This window comes from Vicia villosa, unplaced genomic scaffold (assembly GCF_029867415.1).
Source record: "Vicia villosa cultivar HV-30 ecotype Madison, WI unplaced genomic scaffold, Vvil1.0 ctg.000711F_1_1_1, whole genome shotgun sequence".
Classification (NCBI taxonomy): Eukaryota; Viridiplantae; Streptophyta; class Magnoliopsida; order Fabales; family Fabaceae; genus Vicia; species Vicia villosa.
The window spans coordinates 340792-363246 of NW_026705317.1; the positions used below are offsets into that span (position 1 = coordinate 340792).

Genomic DNA, 22455 nt, shown 5'->3' on the forward strand with positions numbered 1-22455 from the left:
GGATCCCAAGGAACACCAGGACAAACCAATGTGTCACACTAACGATGGCCATCAGATCAACCACATCAGTATACGCTGTGCAGTCTCCTTGATCTCATGCCATATACCTAAGGTACTCAGATCCGTGCTAGGATCTTTCACACAACAGAATACCCAAAACAGCCCTGCAAAATTAAAGCAAACAAAGCAAACAATAGAAAACATTTAAGGTGAATCCTAAACTTTTAAGGTAACCCCTCTTTTATCGAAATTTATCCCCAGCAGAGTCGCCAGTTCTGTTATACGGTGAACTGACTTTTTATAATCGAAAATGTTGCGGTTAAGCATGAGTCGCCACCGACTTTTATTTTATCCAAATTAAATCAGAAAGGCTAAAAGAAACAGGAAAACACCTTTTAAAGAAATCTAAGTTCGGGGGGTAATTTATGCAAAGGGAAGGTGTAAGGCACCCTTTGCATCCATGGTTTTCCATGGGCTCTTAATTGCTTTGCTTGCTCGTTTGTTTGGAAAATGTAGATGAAAGAGATAGGGACTTTAGCTCGTAAATGAGCGTAGCCCTTTTGAAAAATTATGAGAAAGAATATAATGAAAGTTTGAGCATTGCAAGGCAATTAGGGGCAATTACCTTAAACTCAGATGATAGGTCTCTTTTTAGCCTTTCAGAATGAAAGGGTCTATCCTTGCCATAAGAGGGCAGGAAGCCTTTCGTTTGGAGGTTGAAGGGTCGTCGAAACATCCTTTGCCATAAGACTGTCCCATGCCATAGAAGGGCAGGTAATCTAAGGCAAGGATCAGAATAAGCCATTTTCGTTAGGCAACCAGAAGATACCTCAGCCTTTTTCCGTAGGCAACTTCCGAGGGTCGAGGTCATTTTTGTGTATCGAAGGCAGCATCATTTAGGGTCGTGACCTTTTTATCGAGGCAACATGGCTGAGGTATCCTCGAATTCGAGGGACGTGGCTTATTCTGCAAAAACACAAAGGCAACAGGCAACAAGGCAACAAGGCAACAGAGAGGTTACCCAAAAGGGTGCGTGTGTGCAACATTCACGTGATTATATTCAGATATTTATCTTTTAATTAGTTATTCTAATTCAGTTTAAGGCTTGCACTCCCTAAGATTACTAACCACGCAGTATATAAAGCAATAAAGGGAAGGGGGAAAATGAAACCAGCGGAGGAGAGGGGAATTGTAACCAGCGGATATAAAATAATAGGTCTGAACAAATAATAATTAAATAGGGTCGAGGTTTTAGGGTTACCGACTATTCGAGCTTTGGCAATTGACAAACCCTGAAAGAAAGAAAAATGGCAAATAAAAGAGAGTGAGTGCATTATCGGTTCGGGGACAATTAGGGCTAACCCTAATAAAATAAAAGATAAATAAATTAATAATGAATAATAAATAATACTTAGCTTTGATTTGGATTTGATCTGATATGGTTAATAGGGCGCCTTTAAGGTTAACCCTGAAAGGCAAGGCAGAAAAGGGATGAATGCAAAGCAAACCCTAAAAGTAAAATAATCTAAATATAATTTAAATTGAATTAGAATTAAATTACTTAACTTCGAGGTTTGTTGATCATGCGCGTAGTCGGAAGGCGTTTGAAAAGATAACCCTGAAAAAGGCACAGAAGAAGAAGATTTTTTAGTGTAGTGGTAAACCCTAATTAGGATTCAAATTCTCTATAATGACAAATTGATTTAATTAATTATTGATCTTGCGACCTAATTAATTAAATCGGAATAAAGAAATTAAATCGAGTGTAAAAATAATTTTTATGAATTTTTTGGAGTTAAGATAATGCATATATGAATTTTTGAAAGTATTAGGTAAAAGCATATATGAATTTATTATTAAAAATATATAAGTAAATAAATATAATTTAAATAAAAGGAGATAAATTAATATGTAAATAGAATAATTTAAATAAATTAACAAGAAAAAAGAAAATAAATATATAATTAACTAAATAATATATAGTAAAAAGATATTAATAAATAAATAGATAAATAAATAAATATTATAAAAAAAAAATTTATAACAAAATAAATGAATAATTTATTATTAACAAGAAAAAAGAAAATACTTAAATTGATATATATATATATATATATATATATATATATATATATATATATATATATATATATATATATATATATATATATATATATATATATATATATATATATATATAAATAAAATAAGAGAACAATAGGTTATGTAATTAAAAATAAAAAAAAATGGAAAATTCTTAGCTTGCGATCAGGTGTGGACAAGGGCGTGTGGATCATGGTGAACATGCAGCTTTAGGAGCGTTAGATCATGCAGCTTGGAGATCTGATGGACAACAATCCCAGGGTGTACCGTATCTGTGTGGAACGCGCGCACGGGATTGCCTAGTATCCTGGCGCCAAAACATTTGAAAACAGACCAATCACGTTGCGCCACGGTATCGTCTCCTTCCTCCAGCCTTGACCTGAACTGTCAGCCACGATTTTGCTACGGATTTGCTGCCAAAATATCGTAGCGAAACCCACAACCATGGAACCTGCAAGAACACGATCCAAAAACAAAAAACAAACAACCCAGATCGCTTCCAAATGGTCTTGCGACCTCAATAGGGTCCATAATTCAAACTGTAAAAGCTTCTATCTAAGAATCCCCAATTTCCAAAACTTGAACCCTAACAATGGCAATCCTTAATACGATTGACTAAACAATAATTAAAACGGTCCAGAACGTTCACAGAATCATATTAAACACGAATGCACAATCAAAATTCATTTATGATGCATGGAATCGTGAAATCGAAGTTGAAAAAGAAAGGGCAAACCGTGAGTGTATGAGGCACGATTCTGGACGCTTCAAGCTTCGTTCGTGATTGGGAAACAGTCAGTGATGTTCCAGGAATATGTTAGCACCTTCAAAACTCCTTGGATTCGCCTCAATTGCCAATAACACGTTTGACTTTTCCTTCACTCTTTGCACTCGGTTTGGGTTCTCTTCACTGCAGATTTTTTTGTAATCCTTGTGCTATGGACTTGCTCAGGTACTTATAGAGAAGCTTTAGGTCAACAAATTTGGATCAAATCTTCTTTGAATCTTGGTTTTGCAATCTTGGCAAATTTGATTGAAAATCTTTCTATCTTTGGCCAATTTCAATCTTTTTCTTCACTAACTTGGCTTGCACGAATTTGTAATGAATATGGGGATATTTTGATGATTAATGATGATTGAAATTGAAGGGAAATCTAATCTTTCATTATTTTCATATTTTATATAATTAAATCATGATTTAAATGAATTAAAATCATAAATAATTAATAAAAATTATAAAAATAAAAAGTTCTTTGTTTTTGTCACGTGGATGGGCCTATAATGAGGGTAGAACAAAAAGAATGTAAGCCCATTTAGAAATATTTTGAGTTTTAGGCCTTTTTCTCTTGTATACCCTTGGAAAGTAGATGAACTTGTACACCATGCCATTTCTTCATATCTCAATAATTTTTCAAGATTGTGGACTTTTTGGAAACCTTAGAGAGTCCTCTAACCAGTGTCTTTGGTCTCACATCAAAATCATTTTCCATTCACATTTTATGACCTTTTGAAAAAAGTGTCCTTTTGTTGACTTTTGAAAAGGACCTATAATGTATGAAGCCATATTTCTTAAACCATTGACCTATGAGCCCTGATTCTTGGACCATTGGATAGAGGAATGAATTCCCTTCAAAATGAGCTTTGGTGGGAATTTTTCTGATGAAGTATGAATATTTGGTGAATTTTCAAAGTTTGGTTGACTTTTTCAGTTCATGCCCAAAATAGTAACCTTTGACTTTTGACTTTTCTGATCTTTCCTTGCATCATCATGATCAATCCTTGATCAAATGATGATTTTAGGGTTATGAGGATATTGTTGACCAAGTATCTTGAACTTTGACTGTATTTTGACTTGAAATGACTTTTTTGCCCTTGAAGGTTGACTGTTGACCTAATCAGGATTTGAGGGACTCAATTTGCTCTGTTTGACTTGAAACTTTGCATAGAGATTCTTTGGGATGTTGGTGACCCTATGGAGCCACCCTGAGCCATTGATTCAATGATTTCCTTTTGACTGACCTAAACCCTAGTTCAGAGCCTTGTATAGGGGAGTGAGTTTTAGGAGCATTGTATTTTGATTTGGTTTTGTGCAGGAGAAAGGTATGGGCAAATTTTGGGGTATGACAATATATATATTTATATTTATATATATTTATATTTATATAAAACTTTTTTTACTCTATTGTAAAAATTAAACATGTGAAAATTATAATATAAGATTTAAACCCAATTTTATTTACATGCTCCAAAGAATACCTGCAAATGAGCAAAAATAATTGTAAGTGTAATGGAGACTATCGATTAGACACCATCAAACACCAGCTTGTTATGAATGCATGACATGTTATTGCACAACAAAGACACACTCGAATTCATGCCCAAACCACATTTCAATCGTTTGAGGACAAAAGATGAATCAATGAAGAATAAACTAATCTTCAACATTACAACACAACTACTAGGAGAATCATTCACCCCCTTACCGATACAAAATATAGACATGATTGAATAAACAATTTATTTGCAGCTTGTACTAGAAGCGTTTATCAAAATAAACTCTTATGTTGAGAAACAAATCTTTTCTTTCAGACATGTGTGATGAACATCCCAAATTCAAGTACCATTAGTCCTTAAATCTTTATTCATATCTTGTTGTGACCATCAACATCATCTCTTCCTCTTCATGTTTTGTAAACTTTGCATCACGTTCTTGATTCTTTTGTTTTTCTGGACAATCACTAGAATAATGACCATACTTATCACAATCGAAACACTAAATGTGACTTTTGTCATGTTTTTGACCACCACCTCTTCCTCTGTTTGCAACACCACCTCTTTGGTTGCTTTGGTACGAGGGCTTTCTCTGATTCGACCGGCTTCCTTCTTGCTAATTTCAACCATTCGAATTGTTGTAGCTTCATCTACCTTTGTTTTCATTCCAACTTCCTTTGCCTTTCTTTTCTTTTGTTGATTGCACCTGCATAGCCACGTCACTCTTTGACTTTCCTGTAGCTCTTTCATTCATTATTTGCTCATAAGATTCAAGCGTCCATTGACGCTCTTTCTTTGTCAATGTTAACAAATATTTTGACTCTTTTATGGCTACTACCACGTGGTCGAACTTTGGAGCCAATGACCTCAAGATCGTTGCCGCAATTGATCTTGATGTCAACACTTCTCCACATACCTTGATTTGATTCACCAATTTCGTAATCCTAGTGAAGAAATCAGTTATGCTTTCACTTTCTTCCATTTGAAGCAATTCATACATTCTTTTATGAGTTTGTAACCTCACCTCTTTCACCTTCTCAGTGCCTCCAAACGATTTTTCCAAAATTGCCCATGCTTCTTTCGCGAATTCAATAACACCCAGCTTTTCAAAATTATTTACATCAACGCATTAATGAATTATAAAGAGAGCTTTATAATTCTTCTTCTTCTTCTTCTTTAATTCTTTGTGTGCAGCCTTTTCTTCATCGGTTGCATTTTCTGCAAGCGGTGTTACTCATTCTTTAACAAGATCTCAAAAATCTTGATAATAGAAAACCTCATTCATCTACATGCACCAATTCTCATAATTTTGACCCTTCAGAATTGGGAGACTCGCTAGAAAATGCTCATTCAAATGATTCATTGTCACCGCTATTGCTTGCCTCAAATCGGTCAGCCAAAACTCTAGATACCAGATCTTTGAATTACACAAAAACTAAGGATAATTCCTAATCAATCTTGATGAACAAGATTCAATCAACTCGATCGAAATCCCTTGTTCCTCAGTCTTCACTCGAGTGATTCAACCAACCTTGATTGCAAGATGATGCTGCACATCAATTTTAATGAAAGAAGAAAAGAAAAGACCAATTGGAAAGAAAGAGAATTAGGGTTTGGACAACATAAGGGGAAGATTTTTTTTTTTTTTGCAAAGTTTCTCTCTGCTCACAAATTGTGAATTTTATTCTTTGCAACTGCAAGTGTATATTCACATTATTAAGCAATAAGGGTTACTCCTTCAATTTATATTTGAGATTGATTGCTCCCTAAGCCAAAGCCCAGAATATCTAATTCTGCTAACAATATAAAATTAGGTCTAAGTCAAAATCCTGACGAGACACATTTCTTTGACATTTCGACAACTATACAATTCGACACACACTTGGCTAATTTGACACGACCTTGTTTCTTTCGAACAACCTACTTCGACTTAATGAATTACGATCTCATCAAGAAAACAATTTTAATATAAATAATGATACTTCTCCCATTATTTCATAAATCAATAGTTGATATTTATATATGAATGACTTTATAAATCAAAATTAAACATACCGTACTCGATTATCAAATACGCCTTTCAAACTTCAGCGGAAAACTTTTATTACTATCAAATGCATTCCCTCTTCATTTTCCATTTCTGGCTCCACGCATTTTCCATAGAAACACGGTGAATTCTAGTTTCCTATGTCTCTTGTCAACAAGGCTTCATGCATAGCAGAACAATCAATCTCATAATCAGGTTATTCATCTTCTCCAATTCCATTGCCTCCAAATATTCTTCTTTGTTAGCTTCACATTTTCACTTCACAATTACATATATTATCTTCTATTGCCGTAAATTTATCAGTCTTTCTTAAACTCAATATGTAGTTCTACATTAAAATTTTGCTGACCATTAAAAACCCATTTTAATCTAGTAGCATGGTTTAATCAAAGAATTTGGCTTTTATAGAATATATGTCTTTACCTTAATTGCCCGTTAACTGTTTGTTGAAATGCTTCTTCCACATGTTGTTATAGACATAATAATTTTGGTGCATTTTGTTGAGGTTACTGTTGGTACACTGTAAATAAACATTTGGGTTATAGACATGAATTCTTTTTCTGTGCTACATTATAGAATGTTGAGAGTCATGCATTGGATAGTAATATGGTATGAATGGTTGTTATAAATGGTGAGCATCTTTAAACTTACAGGTTGGTTTTGTAAACTGGATTGAGTTATGCCCAACTTATTTTTTTAAGATAGAATACAAAATGTAACTTACTTTAGTTGTTGAAGGTACAACTTCACAGTGCTATCTTCAATGATAAGTCAAAAATAAAATTGTTCAAAGTAGTTCAAAGTAGATTATAAATCCTTTTAAGGTTTGAGGAGTGAGCAATGCATGATTTTCTACTTTTGAAATATCACTCAAAATCACAATTCACAACATTATTTTTGTAAGTTTTCATTTTTTGATGAATTCAATTTTTTTACTGGATGAAAAGAAGAGACTCAATGCTTAAAATACAGTGAGGTTACTATAGATAAGAGTCGAGTTTCCTTCCTTTATCAAAATTATAGGAAAATGTTCAAAAAGAAAATTTCTCGTTTTTGAGAGAAACCCCAATTTCACTAAATATGACAATAAGAGCCAATGGTTAAGATTAAGGCCTAGTAATTACCCCTGCTCAGGAAATGGGACATAGAATGAAATTGAAATGTAGTATTAATCTCAACATTTTTTTGGCTTGCATTGCTTTATCAAAGTGGTTTATGATGCATAGTTTGATTTGCTTATTGCATTTATTTATCTTATAAGTTACAATAGGACTATGGTATTCAATGTTGATAGCATTCTGATTTGAATTTTCTTTTGTTTCAGCCATGTTCACATTACATAATCAGATCCTAGTGGATAGGATATTAGAGAAAAAAATATTGGCATCAACTTGTTTAGTGATGACATGTGGTGAAAAGAAGAGGTATAGACTTTATTATTTTCCTTCCCAACTAACTTACCCACAAATAAATTGTTTTCATATCAGGGCATTTGGTCTAGTGGTATGATTCTCGCTTTGGGTGCGAGAGGTCCCGAGTTCGATTCTCGGAATGCCCCTTTTTGAAGGAAGGTTAGGAGTTTAACTTTTCAGTATTTTAGTCAAATACAAATATGCTCAGGGTTTTTTATTTATTGTTGAAGATCTGAAAGCTGACAAGGTTGACTTGTTAATTTGTTTGGTGAAAAAAACCAACACAAAAAGGATTCAGGTCCATGGGGATGTTGCCCCGGATGAGTGGAAATACTAGACGAGAAAAGATTATTGATAAAAAAAACGAGATAAGAATATGAATAGGAATAATAGCATTTGAGAGAAAGCATTGAGCTAACACCTATTGTTGATAAGATGGTTAAATCTCAACTTGATGGTTTGGACATGTGTGGAGGAAACTAATAGATTCAATAGTAAAAAGAATAGAATCAATAGATCATTTGGATGATGGTCCAGGCGTCCAGCCGCTAAATATAGAGAAATGCTATGAATGAAATACTAACGAAACATATAAGAAATGCTTAAGAGATCCATATTTTGGCTATATATATGATCCATGTTAGAACATTATCAGGACTTTTTATCCTTGTAGCTAATTTTATCTAGTGATATAAAACTTGATTGTTATTTTATCTAGTGATATTACTCTTGGATTGTTGTTGCATATGTAAAAGTGTTAGATGTGTAAGCCATTTTGTTTTTAAATTTAAATAGTGAGCTTGTGTTTAACAGTAATGTAAATGTAAAATTAGAAATACAACTCCCACTATCAATCAATGTAATGACAACATGACACATGGTAAAAATAAGAGGTCTAAATACAAATTTTCTGAAAATAATGTTCTGCAGTAAGTTATTCACAAACAAAAAGCTTACATCTCAGGGCATTTGGTCTAGTGGTACGATTCTCGCTTCGGGTGCGAGAGGTCCCGAGTTCGATTCTCGGAATGCCCCTATTTTTTAAGTCTTTTAAGATCTAGAAGCTGCAGGTTTAACTTATGGCCTTATGGGAATGCCTTGCTGAGAGAAATGCTGGAATAGATGAAAAGTGTATTGGTATAAACTGAAAAACATGTTGGTCATAGAAGACTATTGTGAGTCATAGTTTATCAAACTTTAACTTAAAGAAAAATCCAAAATTAAACTAGATCATCATAAATAATATATGAAGTCTGTCATTGATATTAGTAAATTTTTTTGCATGTAACTATATAATTAATATCATTTAAGACGATGACTTCTTCTAATAACTATTTTTCAAAACACACTGATTACTAATCTAACTCATGACTAAACAGTTTAAGGACTCAAGTACTTGTACTTATGCCACACTATGATGGTGACACTTTTTGATTCCTTACCTATAAAAACATGTTGGTCTCATTATCATGAGAAGACACATAATCCGCATGTTCTTAGCAGCTGGTTGCTGTTGGCATCGTTGAGATGTTGATGAAGTGACAATTGTGTTTTTCAGATAAGCAAATTTGGTCATTAGCAATCTTACAATACAACTGTAGCAGATCATGTGGTATATATAGACAATTTCAACTATGACCAAGATATAAATCTTATCTAACCTTACTGTCCCAAACATGGGCATTTGGTCTAGTGGTATGATTCTCGTTTAGGGTGCGAGAGGTCCCGAGTTCAATTCTCGGAATGCCCCTTACTTTTATAAAATCTTTGTTTTTAATAGTTACTCACTCTCTTAGTATGAGATCTCCTTGAATGACCTTGATATCAGTCTGCAATGCAACATTCACTCTACCATTGATGCATTTCAGTCCTCTGCCCATGTGATACAACACTAATACAATCAAATCCTTAAGACAAAAAACTAAAATTTTGATTTGAATCAAGGATCATACATTACTTTCATCTTTTTTCTCAGGTCTTGCTTAGACAAAGAACTGGGTTTGTGTTAAGATCAGAGTTATAAGCACGCATGAATGGTTCTCAAAGTGATTTCCCTCGATAAAATTAATGGAATTACAAGTTGTGAATCAACTGTAAAATTAACAAGTACAACTATAAACCATTTTTAGGAATTCAAGGTACAAGGAATTAAGAAAGTGGGGAGTACTAGTCACCCACAAAGACAGAGAAGGAATAGTTTCTACTAGATGTTTCCTGAATACTGCCCCTTTTATGCTAATCCAAGGCATATTTTCTTAATGGCATTCTCTTTCTTGCGCCTCGCATCAATTGTTCTATTTTTGATCGTTTGTCATCTGTTTATGGTGGATATTTGTCTTTAATTCCGTTAATTTGTGATTTGTATTTCTTCATGATTAATTGAATGTTGTCAATTTTATTGTGTGAGAGTTGTCTTAATAATTTATGAGTTACTAGTAAAGGACCCGTGCGTTCGCACGGGTCACGCAAAGTCGATATAAATAATAAATAAATATATAAAGATAGTTAATAAATATACAAAAGATACACAAATTAAAAAGAATTTTTTTTTGAAATTATAATTGTTATATAAATATTAATTTAATTTAGTTAGAAATATATACTTTAGTAGAAAAAATAAATGAAATAATTAAACAGTCATCTACCCGTGCGTTTGCACGGGTCGCACAAATGTAATTATGAATAATAAATAAATATAATATATGATTAATAAAAGTATATAAAATATATATAATTAAGTAGTCATCTACCCATGCATTTATACGGATCGCGCAATATCATTATAAATAATAAATAAATATAGTATAGTGATGGTTAAGAAAGTATATAAAAGATATATAAAGTAAGTAATCTCGACCCGTAAAAAAATGTATAGTTTAGTTTAAAAATAAATAAAATAATTAGTTAGTCATCTACACGTGTGTTCGTACAGGTCGCACAATATTGTCAGAAATATTAAATAAATATAGTGCTTTGATGGTTAAAAAAATATAATATTTGAAATTCTAAATGTCATAAAAACATAACATTAATTTTAAAGTGTTTAAAAAAATTTCACTTTGATTTCATATTCTTGTATTTTATTTTATAAATTAGTTGTTTAAAAAATTTTGATTTTTAATTATAAACAAATTGAGTTAAGTGTTTCAAAAAAATTAATATATAGATTAAAAACCTATATTTGTCGGCCATATATAATATTTGTTCAATTTAAGTAAATATTTTGTTGGCCCGTTAGAAAAATAGGTTCGGCCTGTCGGACATGCCTATAATTTTTAAATTTTTCTGAATTGTAAATTTATGGATTCTATTGATATTATATGATTTTATGATCATATATTAATTAAATATTTAATGATATGTTTTAAAAATAATCATAATGATTGTGAGAATGAGTTTAATTTATAATGATGGTTAATAAATATATATAAAAGATACGCAAATTAAAAAAAAAATATTTGAAATTATAATTTTCATATAAATAATAATTTAATCTACTTAGAAATATATACTGTAGAAAAAATAAATGAAATAATTAAACAGTCATTTACCTGTGCGTTCGCATGAATCATTTTTTTTGAAGAAGCTAAAAGATATATTACCAACAACCGAAAATTCCTTCAAGCACAAGACGTTCGCATGAATCATTCAGCATCGTTATAAATCTACCATGAGTAATCATCTACCAGTGTATTCACATGGATTGTACAATGTTATAAATAATAAATAAATATAATGTATGTGATTATATTTATTTGATTCGGTAACACGTATTAAATGATCTAATTTTTTAAATATAAAAACAAATTTTCATTGTTAAAAATAAATATATTATCTTTCCCAAAATAAATATATTATACTTATAATTATTAAAAGTCAAGATATTTTAAATCATAGGCTAGTATATATATTAATAAGTGTAAATATGATTTGCATATTGTTAAGACCAAATCAAAATATAAAATTAAATATGAAAAAGTAATTTGAATAAAATAATTTGAATAAAGTAATTGGAATAAATTAATTTGAATAAAATAACTTATACTACATATTTTATCGTTATTTTATTCGTCAGAAGAAGCATTTGAGACTGTAATTAATGATGGTTAAAAAAATTTAAAATATTCAAAACATTCAAATTTTTGTTTTTGCAAAAAGAATAATAAATTTTTGTTTTTGCACTTCTTAACATTTAAGACCACTATAAATACAGCAAATACACCATTTCTATATATATAAAAAAACTCATCGTAAAATTGTTCAAATATTACAGTACTAAATCAATTAATTTCTTATTTTTTTCAAATATTTCTTAATGATTTACTATTCTTGTATCGGGTGGTCGAAAATGTATACTTTAGTAGAACAAATAAATGATTTAATTAAGTAATTATTTATCCGTCGTTAGAACGGGTCACATAATGTCGTTATAAATAGTAAATAAATATAGTATAGTGATGGTTAACAAAAGTATATACAATATTTAAAAATTAAGTAGTTTCGGCCCGTAGAAAATGTATATTTTTGTAGAAAAAATAAATGAAATAATAAAGTATTCACCTATTCGTACGTTCAGACGGTTAGCGTAATATCGTTATAAATAGTAAATAAATATGGTATAGTGATGATTAAGAAATACATATAAAAGATATATAAATTAAGTAATCTCGACTCGTCGAAAAATTTATATTTTAGTATAAAAAATAAAGAAAATAATTAAGCATTCGAACGTGTCACACAATGTTGTTATATATATATATATATATATATATATATATATATATATATATATATATATATATATATATATATATATATATATATATATATAATTTAAAAATAATAACAAATTTGTGTATTTATCAATCATAATTATCTATTTTTTTTATAAAATTAAATATATGAATCATTTTTAAGTATAAATGTTACCATTTTATAATAAAAAAAGTTAATATTTTTAATACAATCTTTTAAAATTGAATAGTAAACAACAACAGAATATCGAAAGTTTTTCGATATCAATGTTTTATATTATTTTCTTAATAAACCCAATAAAATTGAATTATAAAATAAAAAATAATTAAAATTTGACAAATTTTCATTAAAAAAATCTATTTTTCAAAATAACCCACTTTTCAATTTATTCAAATTACAAATTTATTTTAAATTGATTTATAATAAATAATAATAATTAAATTTTGAATAACTTTCCATTATAATGCAACATAGTGAGAAAGATTAACATAATATTAATAAATTGGGATTCTCAACATTAATTATAAATAAATAAACCTATATTGGATAATGAAAAGTCATTCTTTCATTTAAAAAAAAAAGGAAGACAACTAAATTATTTTCATGTTATCAAGACACATATAAAACCCAACTATAACATTAAGGCTAATGCTGGCACATTAAATATAACATTAATGCAGAAAATAATTAAAAATAACATTTTTTATAGAAGATAATGCAAAAAATTACTAAATATAACAATTTCTTGTATTTTTTTAACAAAAAAAGAAATGTAATAAAACACATTAAATATTAATAAGAAATATCTATCTATCTACTTACTATAAATCTAAAGAAATCATGATGACAACAATCTAAACCACAACTCTACCCACATGTCATCTTTACAATAATCCAAACCATATTTTAAAGAAAAATACACACATTTATCAAAGAAAAATAATAATAAAGGACATATAAATAATAGTATAGCTTTAATTATATTAATTGGGACATAAATGTAATAATAATAATAATAATAATAATAATAATAATAATAATAATAATAATAATAATAATAATAATAATAATAACAGTAATCAAAATTCTTATGTTAATAATGATTAGTAAACAAAATAATAATTAGTAACCACTCAGCTTAGGATTAACCCAAAAATAATAATTACTTATTGGAGAATAAAATACACTCAAGATATGATTAACCCAAAAATAAGTAATAATTCTTTTACACCATTGAGAGAGAGCAATTATAGAGAGACATATATTTCTAGAAAATATGATGCATCATTTCTCTCCTGATTTACTTGAAACATGGTTTAAAGCTGCAAACGAAAAGTTGGGATCAATATTTATAAAGACATCAATCTTTATCATTTTACCTAAATATAATGCATAAAGAAAATATACAAAAACGTTACAACAGAAAATAATTGAATAAACCTTCAAAATTAAAAAAAAAAATATCAGTTCACCTACAGAAAAATAAAGAAAGATTTACATGCTTAAGAATAAAACAAATCAATACAAACCGAACCAACAACCATATATATTATATTAAAGAATTAAACTATGTCCTTTAAAAATTTATTCATCCTTAAACATCAACTTCAACATGCACAACCACTTCCCTGTTCTAATGATTCTGAAGGCTACTGCTTCTAATGGAGCTTCAGAAATTCCTCGAAAATAACTGCTATGAAATAACAATGTTTTGTCGTATCATTAAAAATATTTAATTTATTCAGAATTTTCAAGGAAAACAAAAGGTATATTCTTATATGTAATTCATATTCATTTTCTGATGCAATTTTAGCCACATATAAAAATGCGTCATCAACATTGTAACTCACTTTCGCAGAGGTATCAAAATAAGGTATGTTACCCATATAAGCACACCAATCCCTAGCTTTTTTTCTCCCTAAACTCTAATCCATAAACAAAAAACATCAATCAAGTCGTTCTTGCATCTTTCATTAGTTCCAAATCTCACAAAATATTCAAATTAGTACCAAATCATCCAAATCAAAACCTGCATAAACTCACTTCAATTCAGTCCCAAAATTGCACCATAAAAAAATTCAAGATCAAGCCTTTCCTCATTAGATTCAATCTCAAACCGGCACAAAATCGTTCAACTCTAAAGTAAGTTATTTACAATTAAATGTCAAGACCCTAAAGTTTCACTATAAAAGCAGTACAAATCTATGGAGAGAGGAGGGGGCGAAAAAATAGAAAAAACAGTGGAAAGGAACCGAAAATTTACTGAGAAAAGAAGAAGCTCCGAAAAAATAAGAACAGAAGGAACCAAAATCCAAACCACATATCATCACCAAGTTTTAACCTCTTTCAAATTATTTATACAACATGAACCTTGTCTATCAAAGGTTGTGTATATTTACATCACATACACAACAATCAGCACCTCTAAAAATGCAGCACCAAGACTATGAAACCTTTCTTGTCTTGCATTATCCCAAATCTGCCACAACATAATAATACAAATTAATAGAGCCGCTTCTAATAATTATTAATTTCAGGGATTATAAAAATACACATGAAAAAAAATCAAATCTCAAAATAAATCGATAAACTAAAAACCTAAAAACATGGACATGTAACGTATACAGAAGAAGAACAATCAAACAAACAATCAAAATTCAAAAAATCAATACAAACAGAGAGATGGAAGGAACCTATTTTGCAGATGATGGTGGAAGAGGGAACGGAAAAACTATTTTGCAGAGGATGGTGGAAGATGGAACGAAAGGTAACCAAACAAAACCACAAATGAAATCAACCATTTGGTTAAATAAATTGTAAGATCTAGTTTGAATGAATGAATAGAAGAGGAATGACACAGATATGTTGTCTTTTTCCAATGCCCAATTTCCTTCAAAAGAGAAAAAAATACGTTTAATAAGAGTACAAAGAAAAGAGGGTTTTTGATTTTAGGGTTTGGGAGTTTTTCTTTCTTTGAGTTATCAGAGCATATAAAAGAAGTTGTTGTTGTTGCTTATTTATTTGGTGAGGTTTGGAATACGTAAAGTTGATGTAGAATGATTACATTGAACCCTTGGAATTGGGTTCTGTAGATGAACCGTCTTATATAGCCGCCGTAAATGCTTTGGAATTAGAAGATTTTCAAATTTGTTTTTTAGTAATAATGAGTGTATTAGGGTTTTTAGGGTATATTAAACGTGAGGTGGTAAATTTCCTAATTATTTTCAAAAAAAATTCATGTGAATAGTAATAATTACATAACCTCGTAATTATTACTTTGATTAAATTATATTTTTAAGTTTTTAAAACACCCAAATGACTGTTTTGTCCTTAAAATTTGATTAATCTATGGATTAGTTTAGGATTAAGATGTAATTATGTGAGGCATTAAATTTCTTATATTAGTAGTAGATTTTAAGATTTTTTACAACATCTTATGAGTTATTCAACATTGTCAATCTTTCGGAAGTATATTTTTTAACTATTTTTTTTTATAAAATGACAATTCATTTACGTATGAATTTAATGTATTTTTTTAATATTATTTTGAAAAAATATTTTTAGATTAAATTTTCAAAAAAATCTAAGATGAAATTTACTTAAATCGTGTTTTGATGAGACTGCATTCAAAAACATTTTAAAAATTTGAAAGACATTTTTAAATTTTCAGTGTTTTTCAACCCTGTAGAGAGGGATTAAATCATTAAACTATTTATAAAAATTGACTCTAAATAATCCAAATCCAAATAAATAAGTAAAGTCAATTAAATAAATAAATAAAAACAAAATCCCATTTTCGCAGCTATGCTCCAGCTCCACATATTTTCTTCAACTCCAACACTGTGAATCCTATCTTGCTTCATCTGTCTCTTGCCAACACATCCACAATCAATTTGAAGATTACATCAGGTTATTCATTCATCTTCTCCAATTCCATTCCCTCACAATATTCTTGTTTCTTAATTCCACCTTTTCACTTCACAATCACATGCATCTTCTATTACCATTAATTTCTAAGTAACCTCCATATCCATTTCTGTATTGAAGTTTTTCCCACCCTTGAAAACCCATTGGAATCTAGTAACCGGTTTTATCAAAAAAATCTGGTTTTTTTTTTTATCAAATTTATGGCTTTACCATGAATGCCCATTAAGTGTTTGCTGAAATGTTTGTTCCACCTGTTTTTATAGACTTGAAAATTCTGATGCAATTTTTGGTGTAGGGTACTGTAATTATACATGAATTAACTATCTAGATTTGAGTAGACAATTTAAGCGCGTAATGTAATTGATAATATCATTGTGAACAGGCAATGAGGGCCTTGCGAAGCCTTGAGGTCTGGAAACTAGGAGTTGTCAACTATTTGGATGCATTAAAACTGCAAGAAAAACTGGTATTGGAAAGAAAATCCCATAAGATATGTGATACTCTTCTGTCTTTGCAACATCCTCCTACATACACTGTTGGGAAAAGACAAACGGTTCACAATTTACTCATCCCCCAGTCAGAATTGGAACAGATTGGAGCTGAACTTCACTACACACAACGAGGAGGAGACATTACATTTCACGGTCCACACCAAGCCGTATTATATCCTATCATTTCGCTTCGTGACGTGGGACTCGGTGCGAGAAGATTTGTAGAAAAGATTGAGTTAACTATGATTGAATTGGCAGGTGTATATGGTGTGAAAGCTTGTCCTGGACAAAGGTGTGAGACGGGAGTGTGGGTTGGAGAAAGGAAGATAGGTGCAGTTGGTGTACGGATATCGAACGGAATCACTTCTCATGGTATGGCATTTAACATTGACCCTGATTTAAATTACTTTAGGCACATTGTTCCATGTGGAATTGCAGATAAAGAAGTGACATCTTTGAGAAGGGAGACGGGTTTTGACCTTCCCAGAGAAGAAATAATACAAGAGGAGTTGATTTCATGTTTCGCAAGAATCTTTGGTTATGATAACCTGATCTGGAAGGAAGGTGCTTCTATATTGTCTGATAAAAATGAAACTGAGTGAGACATAGCTATTTTAGTCAGTAGATAGTTGTATAACAGTTATTCATTTCTTGTATTATTTTGAAGTATTTAACTAATAAAGTTATTGTTTATTCTACATATATATTCACGTTCTTTTGCGCTTTTGTCTTTATCATAGGTTAATTAGGCAAAACCTATATATTCTCCTTTTACTTCTTTCTTAGTGAGTTCTATACATAAGCAAGTAAAAAAACAATATAGTAAAGGATGGAAACCAATTAATTTCAGGTGATTAGTCACATGATCCATATTAGCATGTGATGGAAACACTACAGAAGTGTCAGAAAAGTATGTGATTTGGTCAAGGATCACATGACAAGCTCCTTCATTCCATGTTCTACTCCACAACACAACAAATATATGGCAGATCCAATAATCCATTATCCATGTACCTTCCTTCTCTTTCCTCTTCCTTAAATCTGAATCATTCACACAACTATTCTTGCTTTGTTCTCCACACTTTAAGATACATAAACATGAAAGACCCCCTTTCATTTTAGACTCCAACTTCAAAACATTCTTATGGGATAATTCCAACAGTCGTTGTTTGTTTCAGCTCAAGCCTGCCATGATTACCACTCAACGTGTTTTTTTGGGTCTCTTTGTTTTGATGCTTTTAAATTTCATGACATGTTCTATAGTTTTGATCAATAGTGAAACTAGAAGTAATCTTATAGATAGTTTTCTGCCGCGGAAGCTGCTAGTTCATGTCTCCTCCTTCACTGCAAGTATAGATAAGTTGGAAATATCTTATGAAACCACACAGAGTTCTGTGAACACAAGTTTAAGGCAATCTCCTGATAGCAAATCAAATCCAATCCATAACAAGCGACTTTGACATCTATTACGTCTGGAAATCTCGAGGAGGAATTAATTCTACAATTTCCTAGTTTTGCCCAGCTAACTGTTGATTAGGTAGGAAAGCTGGATTTGCAATCAAGATTGCAATAGCTACTAGGACTTTGTTGAATTTTTATTTTGCATTGAACTACAAAATGAGTTCTCAGCTGATGTAATGGCCTCTAATGGGAGCATATTATACTAGAAAATTAATTACGCAGCATTGTTATGTACTTGTATTTTATTAGATTAGATTTTTTGCCGGAGAGAGATTTCAGACTAAAAGAGTTCATTTCTAGTTAGGATGAAAACTGTAACATAACCCAAAATAATCAAGCATGATGCTGCAAACCATTTTATTATAATCTTTCTAAATTGAAACAGGTAACAATTTCTTGCTTCAACAGAAGTTCCAAAACATGGTTGCTTTTTTAGGCGTCCATTGTCACATGGACAGTTTCCAAAGAAAATCCTTTCCTTACACTTATATTCATTGTTTTGGAGTATTTGGTTAGAGGATGTGTAACAGTAACATCATAATCCCCATAATATAGTGAAATATCTATAATTCCTCTTCTATCTGCTATGTCTGTTTGAGGACCAGTTCCCCACTCGCGAATCAGCTTGTCCACAACATCTCCGGCAGGAGTATTTTTAAAATTTGAATCTGCAAGTAATGTACTGTCGAAACCAGCTTGTTCTGGCCCTACAAACATTATAATCCCTTGAACAGCAGGATGAGAGAAACCCTCTCTTAGTACATCTTCAAAGTACTCTGCCTGCCCAATAAACAAAGAATGAGAAAGAAACGTTCCGTTTCTGATTTTCATGTGATATAATCTGGCCTGTAATGGCTACGAAACTAAATGTTCTTGTCATATACCTGATTTGGCTGAGCATCCACACTGACTTCTGTGAGCCATATAGGAAGTCCAGTTGCGGCAAGAAGATCTAGACCCGACCTCATGTAAGCAAGGTTTGGCACACCCCTTGGAAAATGGCCTTGCAACCCTATGGCCAATGATATTCCATCAATTCCTGGAAATTGCTGAATCTCTTTAAGTTTCCTGATATAATTGGTTGGGCTGGCATTCTTATCCCCAACGACCTCAATGGTGTTATACTCATTCATGAACATCTCGGTATTTGGATCAAGACGGTATGCTGCTAAATAATATTCTGCAGAGATATTTTCGCCAAGTTTGTCCTCAAAAAAGTGGAAGTGGACATTTTCATTCACGACATCCCATGCAATAACCTGTCCTTTATACCTTGAGACAACAGAATTCATTCTTTTATCAGCTGCTACTCGTAATTCGTCAGGAGACAAGGTCAAATCCCAATGAGGTTGACGTCTTGGACTGTCCCAGAAAATGTTATGACCTCTTACAAAAATGCCATTTTCTTTAGAAAATTGTAACATGGCATCTGGGATGGTATAGTTTTCGTGTCCTTGAACTATTTCTGTACTATACCACTTCATCTCGTTGGTGAAAGTTGTGTATTTGAATCTTGAAACAAACCATTTCTGGTAGTCTTTGTTTGTGAGGATATAATGATTCATCGCACATCCAAATGGAAAATCTGCCCTTGTTTGTTTAATAACAACGGTTGCCCCTTCCAACGCTGTTCCGTTTGGATGAGTAACCTGGAATCTCACCCTTCTCTTACGTACCTGCAGTTTATAAATTGCAAAAATTGTTAATACCTTTTTTCTTTCTGCTATACTTCTACTACTGATTTTCACTGCTATCAAGTTCATTTCTCTTGATGACAACATGCTTATTGGGATCTATGTGAAAATAACATAAGAGCCAGCTTACCCTCTCAACGCTGTCGCGTTGGTGTAATCTCCATTGCTTTCTGGTGAATGGTTGTAAGGACACACTATCAGCCCATAGTTCCACAGATGGATTCTCAATCTGCATTGCTAGTAAATTTCAGATAACAAAACACGAAGAAATTTAGCAAAATAAGATCAGATGAAAACCAATTCACCTCAAAAAGAATCTCAACATGCCTTGAAAACTTTGCAATTATGCCCCCTTTTAGCAGAGACCAGCAACCATGCTTGGCTATCACATGACCACCATGTACCAATTCACTTTCATTCGTTTTAAAAACAACCGAAACAAACTCATTTCCTTCACTCAGCTGAAACCAAGCTGAAATGTGGAAAATGTTTTACAATACTAACTTAATGAATCACCAGCATCGTATAACATTCATCAAATAACCATTAACAAAAAGTAAACACGATTTACCAGAAAAAGTGTATATTCGTCCTTTCTTCAGATGAACCTTCTGTGAGAAACCATCCAATGTCCGTGTTCTGTTGCGAGAAACAATAAATCGATTGCCATCATTTGATATCCGTTCCTCAATTGTTGCATTTCCAACCACAGCCCAACCCTTTATGTTATGATCAAACCCTGGATTTACTACAATGCCTCCTCCATACTGTGCTCTATGAGGTTTTTTCACACACTGCATCATTTCAAGACATTGGCAACACAAGTAAGTTAGTATTAATACTTTTGCTGATTGAAAACTTCTTAAAGATTTAGAATGAAATTACCTCAGTAGTAGCAGAATAATCATAATGTTTAGAATGCAGATGAAACCCTGCATGTGTGAAAAAGATACATACAATTATTAGAGAAAAAGAAACATTAAAATGAGGGAAAGAGAGGAGAGAAAGGAACCTGAAGAAAGGAGTAGAAGGCAAGATACAGAGAGCAAGAAAATGCATAACTCTGCTGCAGCAACAGCCTTCATCTTGTGACTAATCAAACAACAATGCACTGACCAATTTATAGCAATTTTTTTCATGAAACATTGCCTATGGTAAACTTCATTCAATAAACGTGTATTTTGTGTAAGCCTATTGGAGTGAGATTTTAAAGAATTTTAAAAGACTTTTATTTATTTATTTTTATGATATTCAATCAAAAATATTATAAAACTCAATTAAATTTTATGGTATTGAATTAAGACAATCACGAGTTTTATAGGGTAATGAAATTGGTTGCTATCCAATTGAGATTTCTTATAATTTATAAAAATGTCTGTTTTCAATGGAGTGAATTTTTTTTTTAAAAATTAATTAAAAATAAACATTCAATAATAATCTCACTATTTTCAAACATTTTCTAGACTGTTTTCTATCATGATACTTCATATTATATTATTATACTTTTTTTATTCACTTAATTTTTTATTATTGTAATTTATACTATATTATTTCCTTTTCTGTCATCGTGTTTTATTTTATATTATTTTTCTTTTCTATTATCATGTTTTATTTTATATTATTTTTCTTTTCTATCATCATGTTATATTTATAGTTTTTTATTATCATTTTTATTTATACAAGTCTATTATTATTATTATTATTATTATTATTATTATTATTATTATTATTATTATTATTATTATTATTATTATTATTATTATTATTATTATTTTCTTACAATATTTTTTTCACATTATAACCTTTTCTCCAAATCTTAAACATATATCCAAATTATTGCTTATATTTTTTGATATGGTGTTTTATTATTTTTATAATATCAATATTATTGAATTTCATAAGTGGGTATTTTTTATTAGGTTTTTTAATGATTCATTGTTGATCGTACCTGATTAGAAGGATCGTCAAGGCCTGATCGGAGTTGGATCTTTGAGAAGTGAAGGGGGGTGTACCTGCAAGGTACTCCGATGCCAAAGTAAGAAGACGAGCAAATGAGTGCAAATACGAGCTAAATGTTAGGAGAAATTGAATATCTGACCCTCTAGTGAAAGAGGGTATTTATAGCCCCCATCGCTGGGCCATGATCTCGCTACTGGGCTGGATTTCCAGGCCCAACTAGGAGACTGCCAAGTTTCCTAGGCGGGAATACCGGAGATGTGTGGGTGCTCTCCGTCCTGGTCAACCACTCCGAAGTTTTAGGGAGACGCGGTCTTTTAGGGATTACGTGGACTCCG

General features: G+C 31.1%; 2 protein-coding genes and 3 non-coding genes across 5 annotated transcripts; 4 read left to right on the top strand and 1 right to left on the bottom strand.

Moving 5' to 3' along the window:
- The first annotated feature begins 7907 nt into the window (after window positions 1-7907).
- TRNAP-UGG (transfer RNA proline (anticodon UGG)) lies at window positions 7908-7979 on the top strand. The gene has a single exon. It is a non-coding gene; the product is annotated as a tRNA-Pro (tRNA).
- An 817-nt stretch (window positions 7980-8796) lies between these two features.
- TRNAP-CGG (transfer RNA proline (anticodon CGG)) lies at window positions 8797-8868 on the top strand. The gene has a single exon. It is a non-coding gene; the product is annotated as a tRNA-Pro (tRNA).
- A 643-nt stretch (window positions 8869-9511) lies between these two features.
- Window positions 9512-9583, top strand: TRNAP-AGG (transfer RNA proline (anticodon AGG)). Its single transcript has one exon. It is a non-coding gene; the product is annotated as a tRNA-Pro (tRNA).
- Window positions 9584-16362: 6779 nt separating this feature from the next.
- On the top strand, window positions 16363-17706 carry LOC131630596 (octanoyltransferase LIP2, mitochondrial-like). Its single transcript, XM_058901368.1, has 2 exons — window positions 16363-16497; window positions 16898-17706. The coding sequence occupies exon 2, from the start codon at window positions 16901-16903 to the stop codon at window positions 17606-17608; it is 708 nt and encodes a 235-aa protein (XP_058757351.1). The 5' UTR covers window positions 16363-16497; window positions 16898-16900; the 3' UTR covers window positions 17609-17706.
- Window positions 17707-18780: 1074 nt separating this feature from the next.
- On the bottom strand, window positions 18781-21246 carry LOC131630613 (endo-1,4-beta-xylanase 5-like). Its single transcript, XM_058901390.1, has 7 exons — window positions 21174-21246; window positions 21047-21093; window positions 20733-20955; window positions 20467-20633; window positions 20292-20390; window positions 19352-20143; window positions 18781-19247 (listed from the first exon to the last, which is right to left on the bottom strand). Exons 1-7 carry the CDS (start codon window positions 21244-21246, stop codon window positions 18900-18902), a joined length of 1749 nt encoding a protein of 582 aa, XP_058757373.1. The 3' UTR covers window positions 18781-18899.
- Between the last annotated feature and the right edge of the window lie 1209 nt (window positions 21247-22455).